At 44.4% G+C, this 20799-nt stretch overlaps 1 protein-coding gene across 1 annotated transcript in view; it reads right to left on the bottom strand.

Moving 5' to 3' along the window:
• Positions 1-20799, bottom strand: part of LOC115195677 (phosphatidylinositol 3,4,5-trisphosphate-dependent Rac exchanger 2 protein-like) — a 203128-nt gene that overhangs the window by 160174 nt on the left and 22155 nt on the right. The window contains 2 exon segments of the mRNA XM_029755788.1: positions 5770-5892; positions 8214-8285. Of these exon segments, the coding sequence (XP_029611648.1) occupies positions 5770-5892; positions 8214-8285 (195 nt within the window).

The following is a 20799-nucleotide window of genomic DNA, read 5'->3' as shown; positions in this document are numbered from 1 at the left end:
GATGAAATTAAAATGAAGGAATTAAAAAGTTAAAGGAGAAGTGTAAACTACAAAGACCAGGAGCGAACAGGTTGTTGTTATTATTTGTAACTGTAGGATGAGAAAGCACATGCACTGCAGCCTCAGTTAGCCTAGCTAGCTAACGTTGGCTAGCTTAACTAGCTTCCGCTGGTTTGACGCAGTCAAGACGGGTATTACGTAATCATGTTTGATGATAAACAACCTGACTATGACAGCTATTAGTCGACTAAAGCGCGAGTCGGCTTGGTTCCCCGGGCGCCAATGACGTGGATGTCGATAAAGGCAGCCCTCCGCACCCCTCTGATTCAGAGGTTGGGTTAAATGCGGAAGACCCATTTCAGTTGTACAACTGACTAGCTATCCCCCTTTCCCTTTCCCCTTGGTTGATGTCTCTTGTCTCTCCCTCCTTCCTCCCTGTTCACCCTGTCACTCGCTCACAGCAAGGCCCCTCCCCGAACTGCTAGAGCGGCACCTCTCTCCCTCCTCTCGCGCTTTATCAGCTCCTGTTAATAAAAGTAGCTTCAAAAATATATATTTTCTGTTGCTTCCCTCACCCGGATCGGACCTGGTCTAGATCCAACCAGGTCTATACGGAACGGGTCTAGTTTCCTTCGGGTACATTTGGAAGGGGTCTCTATATAAAGAAAAAAAATGTATGCATATCGGGTCCGGGTCGGAAAGCCCCAGGTCCATTTCGGAACGGGTCCAACATTTTGGACTCGTTAAGACCTCTAGTGCAGACCTCAAGTAAGGATTCGACCAATAGTGAGGATAGAACCAGCTTTGACAAGCAGTATGTTAAGAGCATGTTGAAATCAAAGACAGTTTTTCATAACTTATTCCATATTGGAACGATTAGAGGTGAGATTCTACTATGAGAACCCACTCCCACTCAGATCCCATCAGGGTTTTCCCCTCAGCAGAACTAGACAGAGATTTCACAATTCCTCTCTTTCTAGGAACTCTGCCTTACAGCAAGAGACCTCAATCACTGAGGAGAAGGAAAGTGAGTGAGAGAGACAGAGAATTTGTCTGGGGCTCGAAGGGAGCGAGAAGTCACCGAACAATGGACGAGGTTTCTTTGAAATAGGTGTAATAGCTCCAGAGAGAGAACAGACCACAGTAGCCTCCCTGCTGGGTAGTCTGACATGAGATCATCAGCCATGGTCATGTGAGCGACCACAGAGTCATCCAGGTTACACTCTTAATGACTGGACTTGCACAAAACAGCCATGAGGGTGATTTCTAAAGACCATTGCTTATACCTTTATGCCTTTCTAGGGGTCTTCGAAAGCCAAGTCAACAAACAGATTACCGACCATTTCGAATCCCACCGCACCTTCTCCACTATGCAATCAGGTTTCAGAGCTGGTCATGGGTGCACCTCAGCCACGCTCAAGGTCCTAAACGATATCGTAACCGCCATCGATAAGAAACAATACTGTGCTGCCGTATCCGTTGACCTGGCCAAGGCTTTCGACTCTGTCAATCACCACATCCTCATCGGCAGACTCAATAGCCTTGGTTTCTCAAATGATTGCCTCGCCTGGTTCACCCACTACTTCTCTGATAGAGTTCAGTGTGTCAAATCGGAGGGCCTGTTGTCCGGACCTCTGGTAGTCTCTATGGGGGTGCCACAGGTGCCACAGGGTTCAATTCTTGGGCCGACTCTTTTCTCTGTGTACATCAATGATGTCGCTCTTGCTGCTGGTGAGTCTCTGATCCACCTCTACGCAGATGACACCATTCTGTATAGTTCTGGCCCTTCTTTGGACACTGTGTTAACAACCCTCCAGACGAGCTTCAATGCCATACAGCTCTCCTTCCGTGGCCTCCAACTGCTCTTAAATACAAGTAAAACTAAATGCATGCTCTTCAACCGATCGCTGCCTGCACCTGCCCGCCCGTCCAGCATCACTACTCTGGACGGTTCTGACTTAGAATATGTGGACAACTACAAATACCTAGGTGTCTGGTTAGACTGTAAACTCTCCTTCCAGACTCACATCAATCATCTCCATTCCAAAGTTAAATCTAGACTTGGCTTCCTATTTCGCAACAAAGCATCCTTCACTCATGCTGCCAAACATACCCTCGTAAAACTGACCATACTACCGATCCTCGACTTCGGCGATGTCATTTACAAAATAACCTCCAATACCCTACTCAATAAACTGCATGCAGTCTATCACAGTGCCATCCGTTTTGTCATCAAAGCCCAATATACTACCCATAAATGCGACCTGTACGCTCTCGTTCGCTGGCACTCGCTTCATACTCGTCACCAAACCCACTGGCTCCAGGTCATCTACAAGACCCTGCTAGGTAAAGTCCCCCCTTATCTCCGCTCACTGGTCACCATAGCAGCACCCACCTGTAGCATGCGCTCCAGCAGGTATATCTCTCTGGTCACCCCCAAAGCCAATTCCTCCTTTGGCCGTCTCTCCTTCCAGTTCTCTGCTACCAATGACTGGAATGAACTACAAAAATCTCTGAAACTGGAAACACTTATCTCCCTCACCAGCTTTCAGAGCAGCTCACAGATCACTGCACCTGTACATAGCCCATCTATAATTTAGCCCATACAACTACCTCTTCCCCTACTGTATTTATTTATTTATTTTGCTCCTTTGCACCTCATTATTTCTATTTCTACTTTGCACTTTCTTCCACTGCAAATCTATCATTCCAGTGTTTTACTTGCTATATTGTATGTACTTCGCCACCATGGCCTTTTTTGCTTTTACCTCCCTTATCTCACCTCATTTGCTCACATTGTATATAGACTTATTTTTCTACTGTATTATTGACTGTATGTTTGTTTTACTCCATGTGTAACTCTGTGTTGTTGTATGTGTCGAACTGCTTTGCTTTATCTTGGCCAGGTCGCAATTGTAAATGAGAACTTGTTCTCAACTTGCCTACCTGGTTAAATAAAGGTGAAATAAAAAAAGAAATACCATTGATACCACATGGGCTGAGTCTGTAATGGCACCCTATTCCCTATATAGAGAGTAGACCCAGAGAGCTCTGGTCAAAAGTGGTGCACTATATAGAGAACAGGGTGCCATTTGGGAAGTACACAAGGTCATAGGGGTGGCAGGTAGCCTAGCGTCGGGCCAGTAACCGAAAGGTGGCTGGTTTGAATCCCCAAGCCGACAATGTGAAAAAATCTGCCGATGTGCCATTGAGCAAGGCGATCAACCCTAATTGCTCCTGTAAGTCGCTCTAAATGAATTAAATGTAAAACAAATACATATTTACAGTTGAAGTCGGAAGTTTACATACACCTTAGCCAAATACATTTAAACTCCGTTTTTCACAATTCCTGACATTTAATCCTAGTAACAATTCCCTGTCTTAGGTCAGTTAGGATCACCACCTTATTTTAAGAATGTGAAATGTCAGAATAATAGTACAGAGTATTATTTCTTTCAGCTTTTATTTCTTTCATCACATTTCCAGTGGATCAGAAGTTTACATACACTCAATTAGTATTTGGTAGCATTGCCTTTAAATTGTTTAACTTGGGTCAAACGTTACGAGTAGCCTTCCACAAGCTTCCCACAATAAGTTGGGTGAATGTTGGCCCATTCCTCCTGACAGAGCTGGTGTAACTGAGTCAGGTTTGTAGGCCTCCTTGCTCGAACACGCTTTTTCAGTTCTGCCCACAAATTTTCTATAGGATTGAGGTCAGGCTTTGTGATGGCCACTCCAATACTTTGACTTTGTTGTCCTGAAGCCATTTTGCCACAACTTTGGAAGTATGCTTGGGGTCATTGTCCATTTGAAAGACCCATTTGCGACCAAGCTTTAACTTCCTGACTGATGTCTTGAGATGTTGCTTCAATATATCCACATCATTTTCCTGCCTCATGATGCCATCTATTTTGTGAAGCGCACCAGTCCCTCCTGCAGCAAAGCACCCCACAACATGATGCTGCCACCCCCGTGCTTCACGGTTGGGATGGTGTTCTTCGGCTTGCAAGCATCCCCCTTTTTCCTCCAAACATAATGATGGTCATTATGGCCAAACAGTTCTATTTTTGTTTCATCAGAACAGAGGACAAGAACCATCTTTGTCCCCATGTGCAGTTACAAACCGTAGTCTGGCTTTTTAATGGCGGTTTTGGAGCTGTGACTACTTCCTTGCTGAGCGGCCTTTCAGGTTATGTCGATATAGGACTCGTTTTACTGTGGATATAGATACTTTTGTACCTGTTTCCTCCAGCATCTTCACAAGGTCCTTAGCTGTTTTTCTGGGATTCATTTGCACTTTTCGCACCAAAGTACATTCATCTCTAGGAGCGGTATGATGGCTGCGTGGTCCCATGGAGTTTATACCTGTGTCCTATTGTTTGTACAGATGAACGTGGTACCTTCAGGCGTTTGGAAATTGCTCCCAAGGATGAACCAGACTTGTGGAGGTCTACAATTTTTTTCTGAGGTCTTGGCTGATTTCTTTTGATTTTCCCATGATGTCAAGCAAAGAGGCACTGAGTTTGAAGGTAGACCTTGAAATACATCCTCAGGTACACCTCCAATTAACTCAAATTATGTCAATTAGCCTATCAGAAGCTTCAAAAGCCATGACATCATTTTCTGGAATTTTCCAAGCTTAAAAGTTTAAAAGGCACAGTCAACTTAGTTTATGTAAACTTCTGACCCACTGGAATTGTGATACAGTGAATTATAAGTGAAATAATCTGTCTATAAACAATTGTTGGAAAAATGACTTGTGTCATGCACAAAGTAGATGTCCTAACCAACTTGCCAAAACTATAGTTTGTTGACAAGAAATTTGTGGAGTGGTTGAAAAACGAGTTTGAATGACTCCAACCTAAGTGTATGTAAACTTCCGACTTCAACTGTAAATAAATGTAAAAACAGTTTGTCACCTGTTAAAACCCATCCCTGTCATGGTGTCACTTTGAGGAGAACTAGCTTTGAAGAAGACCTATTACACGTCCTTAGCAGAATATAGTAACCCACTGAGGAGAGGGTCAACTTTCAGACGTCCACTCTAGATTTACGGCCCTTAGAAACCTAAGATCATATAGTGGTCCATATCCCAGCTCAGCTCAGCATCAAAGAGCTAGGATAAATCTAATCTACGACAGGGGGGCTACATCAGAGCAGTATACGGCCTGCACAGGAGATAGTAAATCTGAAGTGTTGAATCTCATCTTATCTTCCTCTCTGGCCTGTGCTAACGCAGAGAGATTAGACTACGCTGAAACAATGGGTAATAGGTGCAGTATGTCCAAACTTTTCCCTATGGGCCCTGGTCACCAGTAGTGCACTAGAAAAGAAATAGGATGCCATTTGGGACGCATCCAGAGAGATTAGCCTACTCAGAGAGAATGGGCCTGGTTAAGACGGGGTTTGAAACTCCTTCGCGTCAGCCAGAATAGCTGCCTGCACCCAAGGAACTCTCTAACTTGTTCGAGCTGCGACTCATCTAAAGCATTTTCAATTGTATTTTCACCCGGATAAAAATAAGACTGATCAACAATATTTCTGATCTCATCTTTAAGCTGCCTCCCAGATGGAATCAGACACAACCCCACTGTTCGAGAATCACTGCTCTAGTCAGTGAGTGAGCTACGGAAGCCTGTGAAACTCAAAGCACAGGCAATGTTTTGTAGATAGTGATTAAAAAAAACAACTTTTGAGGTTAGAAAGTACTATTCGGTTTTCATTTCCAACATGGATTGACAGAGCGATACGGAGACCTGTGAGACTCACAAAGTGCAGGAAGCAGCGGCCCACTTCGTGGTGAGCGTGGGGGTCTGGCTGCAGCAGCTCTTCTACCATGGACAGGAAGTTACGGTGCACAGACAAGATTTCCTCCAGGTTAGAGAACAGCACCTAGAGGGGGACAGAATACACTGTAACACCAGGGGACAGAATACACTAACATCTGGAGGGGGTACACATACAAAAACATTGACAAAACATAGCCAAGTAAACATAGAAACATTAGGACAAGAAACCCTAGCCAAGCAAGGACAAGGAGTGTGTCCCAATAGTTCAACATTACAGTATCCTTTGATCAGTATCCTGCCTTCATGATCAGCTATCTGCTCATGAACTTGGTAGACAAGAGAACAATGTGGAGACATTTGGACCATAAAGACCCCACTCTTTTCAGTCCACTAGTCGTGAGGGAAGACGATAGGGGGCAATACAACGTTTTAAATATTTTGGGGCACGACAGATGAGCGAGCGAGAGAGAGAGAGAGAGCGAGAGAGAACGAGCGCATTTGTCTGGGGCTCGGATGGGAGACAGAAGTCACAGAACAACGGATGAGGTTTCTTTGAAATAGTCCCAGACTTGACTTCATCTTATAATTCTAGAGTTGAGAGAGGAAATTAGCATTTGTGAAAACACTGGAAAGAGAGACATTGTTAATGGAGAGACATTTTATATGCTCTGTCATATGGAACGCTGAACTTAGCCTTTATGTGGGATTGGGTTATTTGGTGCTTTCATGTCATTTATGTGGCAATGCTTAAGCACAAAATAATGGTCTGATTGTGGATGGGGAGGGGGGCCTATAGTGCCTGTGGTGGACTGCCATAACTGAAGGGGGAAGAGGACTATGCACTCTGTGGGTGTGACAATATACAACGCCCAAGAGAGCGAAATTGAAAACCTGTAACTGACATGATTCTTACATCAAGCAGTATATGGAATCATATCTGTATCCGTTCTGTATCTTCTCCACTCTGGAGTGTTCCAGTACAGCAAGGTTCTATGGCGGATTGGAGTGGGACAGCTGTTAGTTAGCAACAACCAAGACATTCTAGAACCCTGACCTCCGTCTGACCTTGTTCCCCCTGTTCCGCCAGACTCCTCCCCTGCCCCCCCAGTGTTCTCACAGCGTGTTCCAAAACACAGGACACGGGAACACGTAGGCCGCTCCTCCGCCAATGCATGTTTAACTTCCAGAATAAGCAAAGCCCACAGAGTGGAGTCTGACCCTAAATAGCATCATATTCCCTATATAGTGCACTTAAGAGTTGCAAAGGGAGGGTAAATGTTCTAACTTCGTTAAACTACCAGAAGGTTGGTATCTTTCAAAGACCACATGCATATCACAAGACATCAAGTGGCCCTTTTGGGTATTTCATATCGTCCCAGGTGTCTGTGACGTCCCTTTGTGTGTCCTAATCATATCTAAAATATCTGAAATAACTCAATAATAAACAAAAATGTGAAGGACAAACCTGTAAAACATGATCCTAAATATAAATCGTCAACACAGTGAATACCATTGGTGTTTAATATGAGGGTTTCAGCATGAAATATCCTTTATATTTCTTTACACACGGATTTATTTGACTATGTAAATATGTTTTTGTTGACAATGTTTTGGCGTCAAACTGGTGGCAGTTGTGAACACAGTTGGAAGAGTTGCAGAGTTCATTGAAAATAATGCCATTGTTGATTAGATGCTTTTTTCATTAATTAGGCCATTTTCTCTTGAACCATATGTTGTATCTACTAGAAGTTCATGGACAATATGGAGGCAGATATAATAAATGAATACTACATATGAATAAAAAAAATAAATGTATTCAAGAATAAATTACCAAAGTTACGATAGATTGCCATAGACTATCTGTTAATTAAGAAAATTACTGAAGATTCATGTAACTTTGGTAAACTACCGGTAGCTTTGCAACCCTAAGTACACTACTTTAGCCCTGCACCCATATAGGCTCTGGTCAAAAGTAGTGCACAAGGTAGGGAATAGGATGCCATTTGGGACACACACAGACAGACAAGGACCCTCCCAACAGCGACGACGCATCCTTCATTGTCCCACTCCCTCACGCAGCCGGAATCATTTATACAAATAGATTACATTTACAGCTGCTTCCTGTATATGCCTAGGCCTTAGTAGCTATTTTTTTTCTTCATTCAGAAGAAACATCTATTTTGGGTTGAAAGAGTCCCTCAAACAAGAGACGTTGAGTTTTATTTGGATTCCGGCTGTAATTTCCGGCCTTTTATTGGATAACGTTATGAAAACAAGGTTTATACTCAGCCACGCAGCTAAAAGGACTCATTCTTCTGACATTCCACTCACATTTTTACACAGATCTTGATTACACAGTCATTAAGTAACTACTAGATTAAGTAATTATGATGTAATTACCAGGCTAAACGAATAAAGGCTCACCTTAACGGTTTCCTCTGTGACATTCTTGTCGATCTTCGTGGCTGCATACTGGTTTAGGCGGTGGAGAAACACCTGAGTAGAAGAGAAAAATAAAATATTATTTTGAACTCCCGCCAAGATTAGATTGCATTTGGCGGGTGATGGTTTCTTCTTAGAGCTGCCATTTTAACAGCCCAAGACCGCGTCCCAAATGGCACCCTATTCCCTATATGGTGCACTACTTTTGACCAGGACCCATGTGGGAATAGGGTGTCATTTGGGACACAACCCAAGATAGAGAACAGATTGGAGCGGAGGCCCCTTCCCGCAGAGTGCCAGTGCAAGTTGCTAACCACCGGAATGGACACCTGATCCATGTGAAAGCTGATCTTTGCTCTGGAGTAAAAAAAAAAAAACCTGGGCTCACTTCATAAATGCAGTGCGTGAACTTTCAAAGGAGGTCGCAATCATGATCGCTGGGGGAGGAGGGGAGGAGGTGGGGAGGAGGGGAGGAGGTGGGGAGGAGGTGGGGAGGAGGGGAGGAGGAGGTGGGGAGGAGGGGAGGAGGTGGGGGCGGCGGCTATTCAGTGTGAATTGTGATGGATGAGAATGGTTAGGGTTCTGACTTTCTCCAGTTCTCTTAGGATCCTGGTTCCTAAACCATTTTCATGCGGGTACCAGGCAACGTTAAAGCTTTGGGCCTTTTTTAGGCCCACCAAATGAATTAAAGCTATTTCTCAAGCCAGAACCAAGTCTTAAATCACAATCAAGGAAGACTTTGGCGTTAGGGAAACACTGCCTGCCTTGGGCTGTAGGCTACACTTCAAGTAGAAGGAGACAGACATATAAATGCAGCAACTCACAACAAAAGAAAAAAGACAGCCAGTAGGAAAAAACAGATTTCTGCCTTCTGTTAAGAGAGGATGTGTCCCAAATGACACCCTACTCCCCTATGGGCCCTGGTAAAAAAAGTAGTGCGCTATAAAGCGAATAGGGTGCCATTTGGGACGATTCCATAGTGTTGAAAACCCAACACATCAACGATATGGCACACTCAGTTAGATTGATGACAATGCCCTCAAATCCCAGTCACGAACGCCGGGCGAGCGATGACGAAGGTAAATCCTAGCAAATCATATCTCAAAGAGAAATCTCTTCGTTCAAAAGAAAGGCATAGGGCTTTTCATACTCTCACATCTTAACTCCACCCAGCACCGCTGTGCGTTCATACATTAAGAATGACTCACGTTTCTCATTCCGCTAGCGTTCATATTGTGCTGTCAAATATGACTAAGTGAGCTCAGCAAGAGGTGAGAAACTTTCCCTGCCATTACATCAGCTGTACAGACATCCATTCCATTGTCCACCATGTAGCCTCTGCTTTAACAATGTTCTGCCACATACTCCCTGAAAGTAGACTCAAGACACTTTACTGGTAATCAGGACAATGTCACGATGTGTCAAGCCTTCCAAAAACACCTCCATGGGGTATACACTAGTTGCCTGGTTAAAATAACAGACCGTGTGGGTCTGTGTGTCAGCCAGGCAAACGGACTAGAGGTTCCATAAACAAAGGAGTGATGATCCTGCTTGTGAGTGCAGTCAGTGAGGGGGGGGGGGGTCAAAGGGGAGAAAGTGAGGGGGTCAGCGTACAGCCTGCCCTCCGCAGTGACACGTTGACAGGACAGAGGAGGCTGTGTCGGAGAGATGATCCTGCAGTCAGGAGACCCAGGCAGTGTCCCACATGACAACCTATTCCCTTTATAGTGCACTACTTTTGACCAGAGCCCTAGGGAATAGGGTGACCTGTTCACTGTGATTATTATTATTTGACCATGCTGGTCATTTATGAACATTTGAACATCTTGGCCATGTTCTGTTATAATCTCCACCCGGCACAGCCAGAAGAGGACTGGCCACCCCTCATAGCCTGGTTCCTCTCTAGGTTTCTTCCTAGGTTCTGGCCTTTCTAGGGAGTTTTTCCTAGCCACCGTGCTTCTACACCTGCATTGCTTTCTGTTTGGGGATTTAGGCTGGGTTTCTGTACAGCACTTTGATATATCAGCTGATGTAAGAAAGGCTATATAAATTTGATTTGCCATTTGGGACACAAGCGGAGGTCAAGCCCAGAGCCCATGCAGGGTAGGTCTAGGAGGAAAGGTCAAGAGGAAAGGTCAGGAGGAAAGGTCAGGAGGAGACACAGACAACAGGACACGACCCCCCTTTAATCACCTCATGACTCACACTACCCAGTACTATACCACACAAAAACTACAACATCCAAAGCAACAAGACAGGGAATAGGGTGCCATTTGGGATACAAGCCATATTCTCACACTTAAAGACTGGCAGGTAAAGATACCAGATACCATGTCTAGCATGCGGTCTAACTGGACAAACAGTTACTGCTCATTAGGGTCCTGTAATGCCATCTGTCGTTTAGAGGACCACAGACAGCCTGGACAACCTAAAAAGACGTTTGTTCAGCGGGCTGCTGTTCTACCCGCTGGTGGCCGTCTGTCTGACTGCAGACATTTCCGTGCGATTCCACATGTACAATCGGTTTGCACTCAGTTTGCAGATTAATGCCGGCACTCTGTTCTGAGGTGCTAAGTACCTTCGGCCGGCAAATGCTATTGGTGTGCCTGAGCAGTAAGGGAACGTCCCAAATGGCACCCTATTCCCTATATAGTGCACTACTACCCTACCCCCTATGGGCCCCGGTCAAAAGAAGTGCACTATATAGGGAGGGAACAGGGTGTTCATTTTGGGGGCAATCTGATTGATAAGACATAACTCACGTAAACAACTTCTATAGACAAACTTAACGACCATATAAAGCCAAAGCATTTCCTGTTAGAATTCCTCCAACGGAATGTTGATGACACTATCAACACAGACATGCTTTTATAGCTCCTAGTCTAGTGGGCAGATGGATGGAGTCTAGTTTGTACATAATCCTGACAACGCACTGACTCACCACGACAAACGTTATTCAATTCAACTGGTTTCAGTCGGCAGTAATCTGCAAACTGAGTGCAAACCGATTGTACATGTGGAATCGCACGGAAATGTCTGCAGTCAGACAGACGGCCACCAGCGGGTAGAACAGCAGCCCGCTGAACAAACGTCTTTTTAGGTTGTCCAGGCTGTCTGTGGTCCTCTAAACGACAGATGGCATTACAGGACCCTAATGAGCAGTAACTGTTTGTCCAGTTAGACCGCATGCTAGACTCATGGACATGGTATCTTTACCTGCCAGTCTTTAAGTGTGAGAATATGGGGGAGGGGGGTTCCCCAGACACAGAATCTCCATTTAAAATGTTTTTTAGTCCAGGATGACTAGACAGTGTGTTCCGGGAAACTGCCCCTGTGTGTTTTTAAGGGTCTTGGTGTCCCACCTACGAAGCAAACTATGGGAGGCATTAAGACTAGGAAACACTAATGAGAAAAGTCTTGCCACTCTTAGACAAACTAAGCGTTAAATTACATAGATTTTAAAGGCCTAGACTTTTAAACACCTCAGCAATTGAAATGGCCGAGTCAACTATGAGACAGCACAGCACAACAGCTCTGCTCTCAGCTCTGCTCTCAGCTCTGCTCTCAGCTCTGCTCTCAGCTCTGCTCTCAGCTCTCAGCTCTGCTCTCAGCTCTGCTCTCCACACGAGGAAGAAAGACGAAAACTGCGTCCCAAATAGCACCTTATACCGTACATAGTGCATTATTTCTGACCCGGGCTCTGGTCAAAAGTAGTGCATTATGTAGGGAATAGGGTGCCATTTGGGACGTAGCCTGGATAATTGAATGTGTGCTGGTGGATGGAGATGGAAAGGACTAAATAGACAGTCTCTTTGTGGAAGGGCTCCTCCACGCTAATTACCATTCTGTAGCTGTAGTCTGGTAGACTCACTGAGGAGAGGCTGACTAGCATTAGCATCTCATTAGCAAGTCTAGTTTGTTTGTGTGTGTGTGTGTGTGTGTGTGTGTGTGTGTGTGTGTGTGTGTGTGTGTGTGTGTGTATGGGTCTAATCTGTAGCTACACACACGAACGTAGGAGTCGTCTACAGCCGATCACAATAGTCTGACAGGGACTGGAGATGGAGAGATGTTTAGGTGAGAAAGCGGCGTTCATTTACATCGAGACGAAGTTCCATCTCATCAAAGTACGACTTAAGAGACAGTCTTGGCTAATTATAAAGCCGAGGTGTGTTTATTTGTGAGGAAAGGTAGAACCTTTTTACATCTAAGTGTAGATCTTGTCATCAAGGTGTGACAGAGAGCGTAATCGTGAAACCTTCTTACTCAGTTGTTTTGAGAAGTCTGTAATTATAATTGATACTTTCACTTTATATTCTGTAGACGCTAATTAGGATTTATCCACTGCTTCTGGTGGCTTATGTAGAGAGAGAGATCTTCATGAAACACTGGCACTACAGATGCTTATCAAACAGCCTATAACTATACAGAAGAAAACATCAAATGTGCTGAGTAATAGACAATGCAGTTCCAAATCTGATCTATGCAAGTTAAACAATATCCGAGTGTATCGGGGGAAAAAAACTACTTCTCTGGTTTAAACGTGGCATCGATTGTCCAAAACATGTATTCTACTGTCAAAATGTACAACAAATTGTAAATAGGATAATTTAAAGTCTGTATCGTCCAAAACAGAGATTTGCAAGATGTTAGGAATCTAGGGGACATAACAGTTTCTTAGGTTGGGTTTATTTCAATTCTGCCCACAGCTGGCAGCACACAACCCGATCATAATGCCCAACACATGGGTGCGGAACTGATCGTGGTAAATTTGGTTTAACTTTGGATCTCTCTATGGGGTAAGTTAGGGACCATCAGTAAATTACACAATGTACATGAGACAATATTTGTACATTTCAATAGGTCCCATTTTCAATGACTTAAAAACCTCACACCAACTATAAATTGTGGAAATTCATATACAAATATTGAAGTATTTAATGAGAAAAGGTATGCAACATGAAAATATTGTCCCATTTACATTGCGTAATGTATTAATGGTCCCTAACTAGCCCCACAGATCGGCTATCCAAAGTTAAACCAACACTGTCACATTCGCACATTGGCAGATTGAAGCCAATAAATTGGCTAGTTTGCTAGCTAGCCTAGGCTACTTCCAGACAAGACCTGGTGAGACTGTTTCAAGTCATCTAGAAGGGTGTGTACGGTTTTGGTAGGGAGAATCTACAAAGACTGCCCACGTGTGAACACACACACACACGAGACACCAACATCCAAACACGCCTCCAAAACATAAATCCCGTTCTCAGTTGCATTTCCTAATGAGGAGGATAGAAACCATCAGTCCCTCTTTAACAGTGTTTTTTTCCTCGGGAAGATAAAGAAGACTTGTGCTTGTCAACAAAATGGCTGCATCACTAAAGGGAACGGCCCACTGCTGCTACTTCACTCTCAAACCAAGGTGCATGAATTGAAGGGGGGAAAAAGGCTACAGGCTGAAACATGATGGCTTTTAACAATATTCAGTTTTAACAGTTTTCCACTGTCCTCCCAGAGTTGCTGAATTTCTTCTTCAATGTAAGCTGCGTCACTAACTCACAATGGACTGGGGCTTGGGTTAACCACACCAAGGGGCCATGGTTGAGCCAGCCTAGCATCACACCACTCACAAAGGACTCAGATCAGACGCATGCAGCCCCGTGATAGGGAACACATGTCCACATATCCTCCACTGTCTGTCTCGAAATCTCTATCCTCATATCCATTAGCCAATGGCCGCTCCACTCCCAGAAGGAGACACAGTGTTCTCCAGGAGTGGATGTCTTTCTGCAGGAAACCACCGTGTCTGGGAAAGGAACCGACCTGACCGCCGATCAAAAGCATACGTTATAACGGCCCCTCTACGGGACAGATGGCACCCTATTTCCTTTATAATCTACTACTTTGTGCACTGTGTAGGGAATAAGGTGCTATATGGGACTCAGCCCATGCCTATGATTACGTGACCGCAGTCAAGGGACTGTCAGACGGACAGACGTTCTCAATAAATACTCAAATACCAGGATGTAAGGGGACTTCCAGAGATATTCTTTACAAGAGTCTGTCTCGAGGTTCCGTTTGAAGGATGTTCCTTCAGTTCAATAGACCACATCTGGTTTGGTTTTTGAGCAGAACCCGTTCCTTGGGGATGAACCCCAAATGGCATCCTATTCAGTGCACTACTTTTGACCAGTGCCCAAAGACCTCTGGTAGGGAATATGGTGTAATTTGGGACGTATAGGCCATGGGCTCCATAGATGAGCTACAATAAGGTAAAGGTGAACAAAGGAGACAAACAGGGATATGCTGTACTTTCCATGGGCAACATTCTAGGAAAGTCAAACAGAGGTCCTGTAATAAACTACAAAAGGATTATTATATTTGTATCAGTACCTAATAGAGATGCTCTAACGGTAGTACTTTCTGATAGTACAATATACTCTATCTGAACCACTAGGATATCCATAAAGACCAGAAAACACTTTTCAATGTAATACATCGAACAGTTACTTTACTTTTGCACGCCCCCCCCCCCCCCAACGGTTTTAACATACATTGCGCTAACAGATGTTGAGGGTAGCTTTGTACTTGACTCAAACTAATTTCTGCAACATGGGAGCTTTAACATGCCTTTTTTCGAAAACTATTTGCAGCATTATTGTGTTCCGGCCTTTTTATTTAGCTCTCTGTCTCTGCGTGGGAGGGAGAATATTCCCATCCCAAATCTGACAATGTGTGCCGTTACATTCTCTTCATTCTCACACACACACACACACACACGCGCACGCACACGCACACACACACACGCACACACATATACACACACGCAAAAGACAGAGTACATTAACACACTCCATACATCCAGCACCTCTTATGTTCTTTGTATCCAGTCAGGGAAAAAACCATTCATCTCCATCGTGGCCCTGTTGTCCTATCGTTACATCACATTACTGGGAAGACGCGTTGGTGTCAGGGAGCAACCTAACCAACGGGTTTCAAACCTGCGTCCCAAATGGCAACCTATTCCCTACGCAGTGCACTACTTTTGACCAGGGCCCATATAGAATAGTGTCCCGTTAGGGACTCATTCCACGTGTTGTGCCAGAGTGGACCACAGTGTCCTTCTCTTCTCCCCATAGAGACGCGGAGATAAAGATTTAACACAGGGAGTCAGCTCGCTAGTCTGTCGTCCATTCTAACCCCGAGCTCTGCTTAATAGAGGAGAGAGGAGAAGTTGAGGGGCCAGAGTTGTGTAACAGCCCATTCACACAAAGCCCTGTTGGCATTTAGTTCAGGAACTAGGCAGGTCTCAGACGGCCTGGCGCTCTTATGGTAAAGCGTTCTGTCGCCATAGAAATCACAGAACTCTGGAGCCTGGCCATTCCTTTAGCTTCCCACCCTCTCCTTTCTCTTTGTTGCATCCCAACTAATAAAGGAACGCGTTTCGACCAGGGTCAGTTTCATAGGCCTAGGCTAAACACCAATCTTGGTCCTAGGGAGTGACAGATGGGGTGTGAAGGGTTTTGGTTCAGCCCAGCACTAAAACAACTATTTGAACTAATCATTTCAACTGTATCAAAGCGATGCCTCTATCAGTTCTGTTCCAGGTTAGAGGACTTCTAGGTTTGTTACTGTTAAGATGTCAGTTCAGAACTTCAACCAACGTTCATTTGGCTTAAACTGTCCATAGAGTGAGTGCTCTGTGACGGGGAAATTCTACGGCCCAGGTCACAGGTATAGTATATCGCATTTGATGAGATGAATGGACGCTTCATTCCCAGACTCTACTGTCCTGGGGAACTGGCCCTTTTTGTCCTGACAGAGTCCATTCACTGAGCTGCTCTTTGTTGTCCTAACTGGGCCAGTGGAAACAGCACGCACTTCCCACATCCAGAGACAGAGACGCATTACTCGGTAATTACTCGATCCATCTGCGGCCGCTGAAACATGAACACATACAAACCCGTCTCCTTTATCCGAGAAACAGCGGAGAAAGCTGTCGGGTATGGATAGTGTGCTGCGATAGACTGGGGGTGGTATTCAAAAAGCGTCTCAGAGTCGGAGTGCCGACCTCGGACCAGGTCCTCCACTGTCGATTCATTACAGTCTAAAATGCAAAGCTGATCAGCATTCCTACTCTGAGACGGTTTATGAATACAAGCCCCAGACTATTACCCTGCACTGTGTATTGAAATGCTCCCTTATTAACAGACAGAAAGAAGACAAAAGGCTTCGAGGCCCAGTGGTGGAGATACAAACAACAGGCTGAGTTTGTTTGCTGCATTTCCCTACACACCAGACCTGGGTTCAAGTACTATTTGAAATCATTTTAAATACTCTGAGCTTGTCGGGCTTAACGGACCAATAGAATAGTCCCAATACCATAAACCCTGCCCATTTGGCACTTCGGGCAGGCTAGCGCAAACACTCAAAGTATTTGAAAGATTTCAAATGCCATTTGAACCCAGGTGTGCTCCACACTGTCCAGTAGACTGAACCAGTGCACTGTGAAGACACGCCCCACAACGTGTCCAACCAGTTCAACCATACAAATCTGTTATTCTGGAACATAGAGGCAGGAAGTGTGTGTGTGTCTCTGTCTGTCTACTGTCCTCTTAACAAAGTGAGCACAGTAAAGGCATGAAATCTGTGTCTGGTGGAAGAGAGAGAGACAACAGAGCGCACACACACACACACCACTCTGACACAGAGACAACAGAGCGCGCGCACACACACACACCACTCTGACACAGAGACAACAGAGCGCGAACACACACACACACACACACCACTCTGACACAGAGACAACAGAGAGCGCGCACACACACCACTCTGACACAGAGACAACAGAGCGCAGGTGCAACAGACAGCAGCTCAACTAGCCTCACCTGTTTCTTTGTCCCAGTGCTGTGTGTGTGTGTGTGTGTGTGTGTGTGTGTGTGTGTGTGTGTGTGTGTGTGTGTGTGTGTGTGTGTGTGTGTGTGTGTGTGTGTGTGTGTGTGTGTATACAAGCATCAGTGGAGGCTGCTGAGGGGACTACGGCTCATAATAATGGCTGGAACGGAGCGAATGGAATGTCACCAAACACCTGGAAGCCATGTTTGATGTATTTGATACCATTCCACAAATTCCGCTCCAGCCATTACCACTAGCCCGTCCTCCCCAATTAAAAGTGCCACCAACCTCCCGTGGTGTGTATGCATGTTGTTGTGTGTTTGTGTGTGTGCGCGTGTTATTGGAAGTGGGAACCGAGGCCTTGGTTTGTCTGTCCTCATGACACGCCCATTCAAGGGCCTTGGGAGCTGTGAGTATATGTGTTTGGAGGAAGTGGTGCATTCCCCATGGTTCCTGTTCAGGGGATCGGACTTTACTGCTGTGGCTATTTCGGTGTTCAATCTACTGTACCGAGGTTGCATGGGAATTTACGCAGGCCCACACATGGACACACACACGCCTAACCCTATCCCGCCACACCTGGGTGCATCTTCAGCAGTCAACCCTTTGTAACTCTATTATTCCCTCCATGAGCCATGAGTCTAACTTTACAAGGGGCCGATAACACCACCAGGACCCATCCCCAGCTTCCTGCCAGTCATCCCAGACACACACACACACACACCGACCGTGCTTCTCCATCCAGTGGGAATGTGTACAGGAAATTCAGACTATAAATAAAGCATGGAGGAATGTTAGTGCATCTGTCTGGGGAGCCACTAGGCTCATCTGCAAGGAGGGAGAGTGGCTCAAAATCTGCATCCCAAATCCCTAAATAGTGCACTACTTCTGACCAGAGCACCATAGAAAGTAGTGCCCTATAGAGAGAATAGGGGGCCATTTGGGACCAGTTGTCCTCTGGTTTTTATTAATAACACAGAGCAGCAGGTCTTTTTATATGATCTTCTTTTATTGGGCAGAGAGAGAAAGAAAGGCTTGCCTGTCTCGGTGTACTTAATAACCCTTCATTAAAACAAATCACCCTGTCTGGGCGTGCTGCGCGGCTGTACCGCTGACAGACTGGTAAAGTTACAGTAAGATACCACAAGAATATTATAAACCTCAGACTAACTTTGGGAAAACGCTCTTTAACAGACACGTTTGACTCACATACTGTAGTAGCCTTGCTGTACAGCAATATGGACTAACTTAGGCCTGGTCTGCGGCAGCCTAAATCACACCATAGCCTACAGAACCAAATAAAAAAAAAGACAATTCAACAAGTTAATGTGCATCTTTGTTTGCGTCCCAGGGGGTCAAAAGTGTGCATTATATAGGGAAATGGGTGTCCTTTGGAAGGCACACATTCATTTCTAATTAAGGGCTAACTAAGTAAATACCAATCTCTTTATCTCTTTTTCCCACATGGCTTGAGGATTTACCTTTTTGGCGTGTCAGTGAGCTTATTCAGTTAATTCAGCAGCTCTTGGAAATGAGAGACTGGAATAATGTTTCCAATGCTAACTATGAAATATATTACATTTTTAGCACCAATTAAGATTTGACTCAAGAAAATACATAACTGATTCAAAGCTGCAAACATTGATGATGAAACTAAGGCTAAGATTTATGGCATAGATTGACTACAGTCATCCAAGCAAAAAGAAGGCCCAATACAGTGCCCTCAAAGTATTCACACGCTTTGACTTTTTACACATTTTGTTGTGTCATTTTTTTGTCAACGATCTACACAAAATACTTTGTCAACGATCTACACAAAATACTCCGTAATGTCAAAAATTCAAACATTTGTGAATAGTCACCTGGAATGCATTTCAATGAACAGGTGTGCCTTGTTAAAAGTTAATTTGTGGAATTTATTTCCTTCTTAATGTGTTTGAGCCAATAATTTGTGTTGTGACAAGGTAGGGGGGGTATACAGAAGATAGCCCTATATGGTAAAAGACCAAGTATTTATTATGGTAAGAACAGCTCAAATAAGCAACGAGAAATGACAGTCCATCTTTATTTTAAGACATGAAGGTCAGTAATCCAGAAAATGTCAAGAACTTTGAAAGTTTCTTCAAGTGCAGTCGCAAAAACCATCAAGCGCTATGATGAAACTGGCTCTCATGAGGACCGGCACAGGAAATGAAGACCCAGAATTACCTCTGCTACAGAGGATAAGTTCATTAGAGTTGCCAGCCTCAGAAATTGCAGCCCAAATAAATGCTTCACAGAGTTCAAGTAACAGACACATCTCGACATCAACTGTTCAGAGGAGACTGTGTGAATCAGGCCTTCATGGTTGAATTGCTGCAAAGAAACCACTACTAAAGGACACCAATAAGAAGAAGAGATGTGTTTGGGCCAAGAAACACAAGCAATGGACATTAGACTGGTGGAAATTTGTCCTTTGGTCTGGAGTCCAAATTACTTCGGTTTTTTGGTTCCAACCGCCGTGTCTTTGTGTGACGCGTGTGGATCCCACCATAAAGCATGGAGGAGGAGGTGTTATTGTGTGGAGGTACTGAGCTGGTGACACTGTATGTGATTTATTTAGAATTCAAGGCACACTTAACCAGCATGGCTACCACAGCATTCTGCAGTGATATGCCATCCCATCTGGTTTGGACTTAGTGGGAGTATCATGTGTTTTTCAACAGGACAATGACCTAACACCCCTCCAGGCTGTTTAAGGGCTATTTGACCAAGAAGGAGAGTGATGGAGTGTTGCATCAGATGACCTGGCCTCCACAATCCCCTGACCTCAACCAAATTGAGATGGTTTGGAATGGCTCGGACCGCAAAGTGAAGGAAAAGCAGGCAACAAGTGCTCAGCATATGTGGAAACTCCTTCAAGACTGTTGGAAAAGCATTCCAGGTGAAGCTGGTTGAGAGAACGCCAAGAGTGTTCAAAGCTGACATCAAGTCAAGGGTGGCTACTTTGAAGTATCTCAAATATAAAATATATTTTGATTTGTTTAAAAAAATGTGGTTACTACATGATTCACTATGGGTAAAACTTTTGACCGTTACTCTGTGTGTGTGTATATATATATATATATATAAGAGTATATCTTGATTAGAAAGTATTCAACCCCCTGAGTCAATACATGTTAGAATTACCTTTGGCAGCTATTACAGATGTGAGTCTTTCTGGGTAAATCTCAAAGAGCTTCCACAGCTTGATAGTGCAACATTGTCAAATTGGTTGTTGATGATTGCTAGACAACCATTTTCAGGTCTTGCTATAGATTTTAAAGCAGATTTAAGTCAAAACTGTAACTCGGCCACTCAGGAACATTCACTGTCTTCTTAATAAGCAACTCCATTGTAAATTCAGCAAAAAAAGAAATGTCCCTTTTTCAGGACCCTGTCTTTCAAAGATAATTCGTAAAAATCCAAATAACTTCACAGATCTTCATTGTAAAGGGTTTAAACACTGTTTCCCATGCTTGTTCATTGAACCATAAACAATTAATGAACATGCACCTGTGGAACGGTCGTTAAGACACTAACATCTTACAGACGGTAGGAAATTAAGGTCACAGTTATGAAAGCTTAGGACACTGAAAAGGCCTTCTACTGACTCTGAAAAACACGAAAAGATGCCCAGGGTCCCTGCTCACCTGTG

Source organism: Salmo trutta, chromosome 6 (assembly GCF_901001165.1).
Source record: "Salmo trutta chromosome 6, fSalTru1.1, whole genome shotgun sequence".
Classification (NCBI taxonomy): Eukaryota; Metazoa; Chordata; class Actinopteri; order Salmoniformes; family Salmonidae; genus Salmo; species Salmo trutta.
The sequence above is the reverse complement of the archived record's forward strand: the minus strand, read 5'-3'. Positions and strand labels throughout refer to the sequence as shown.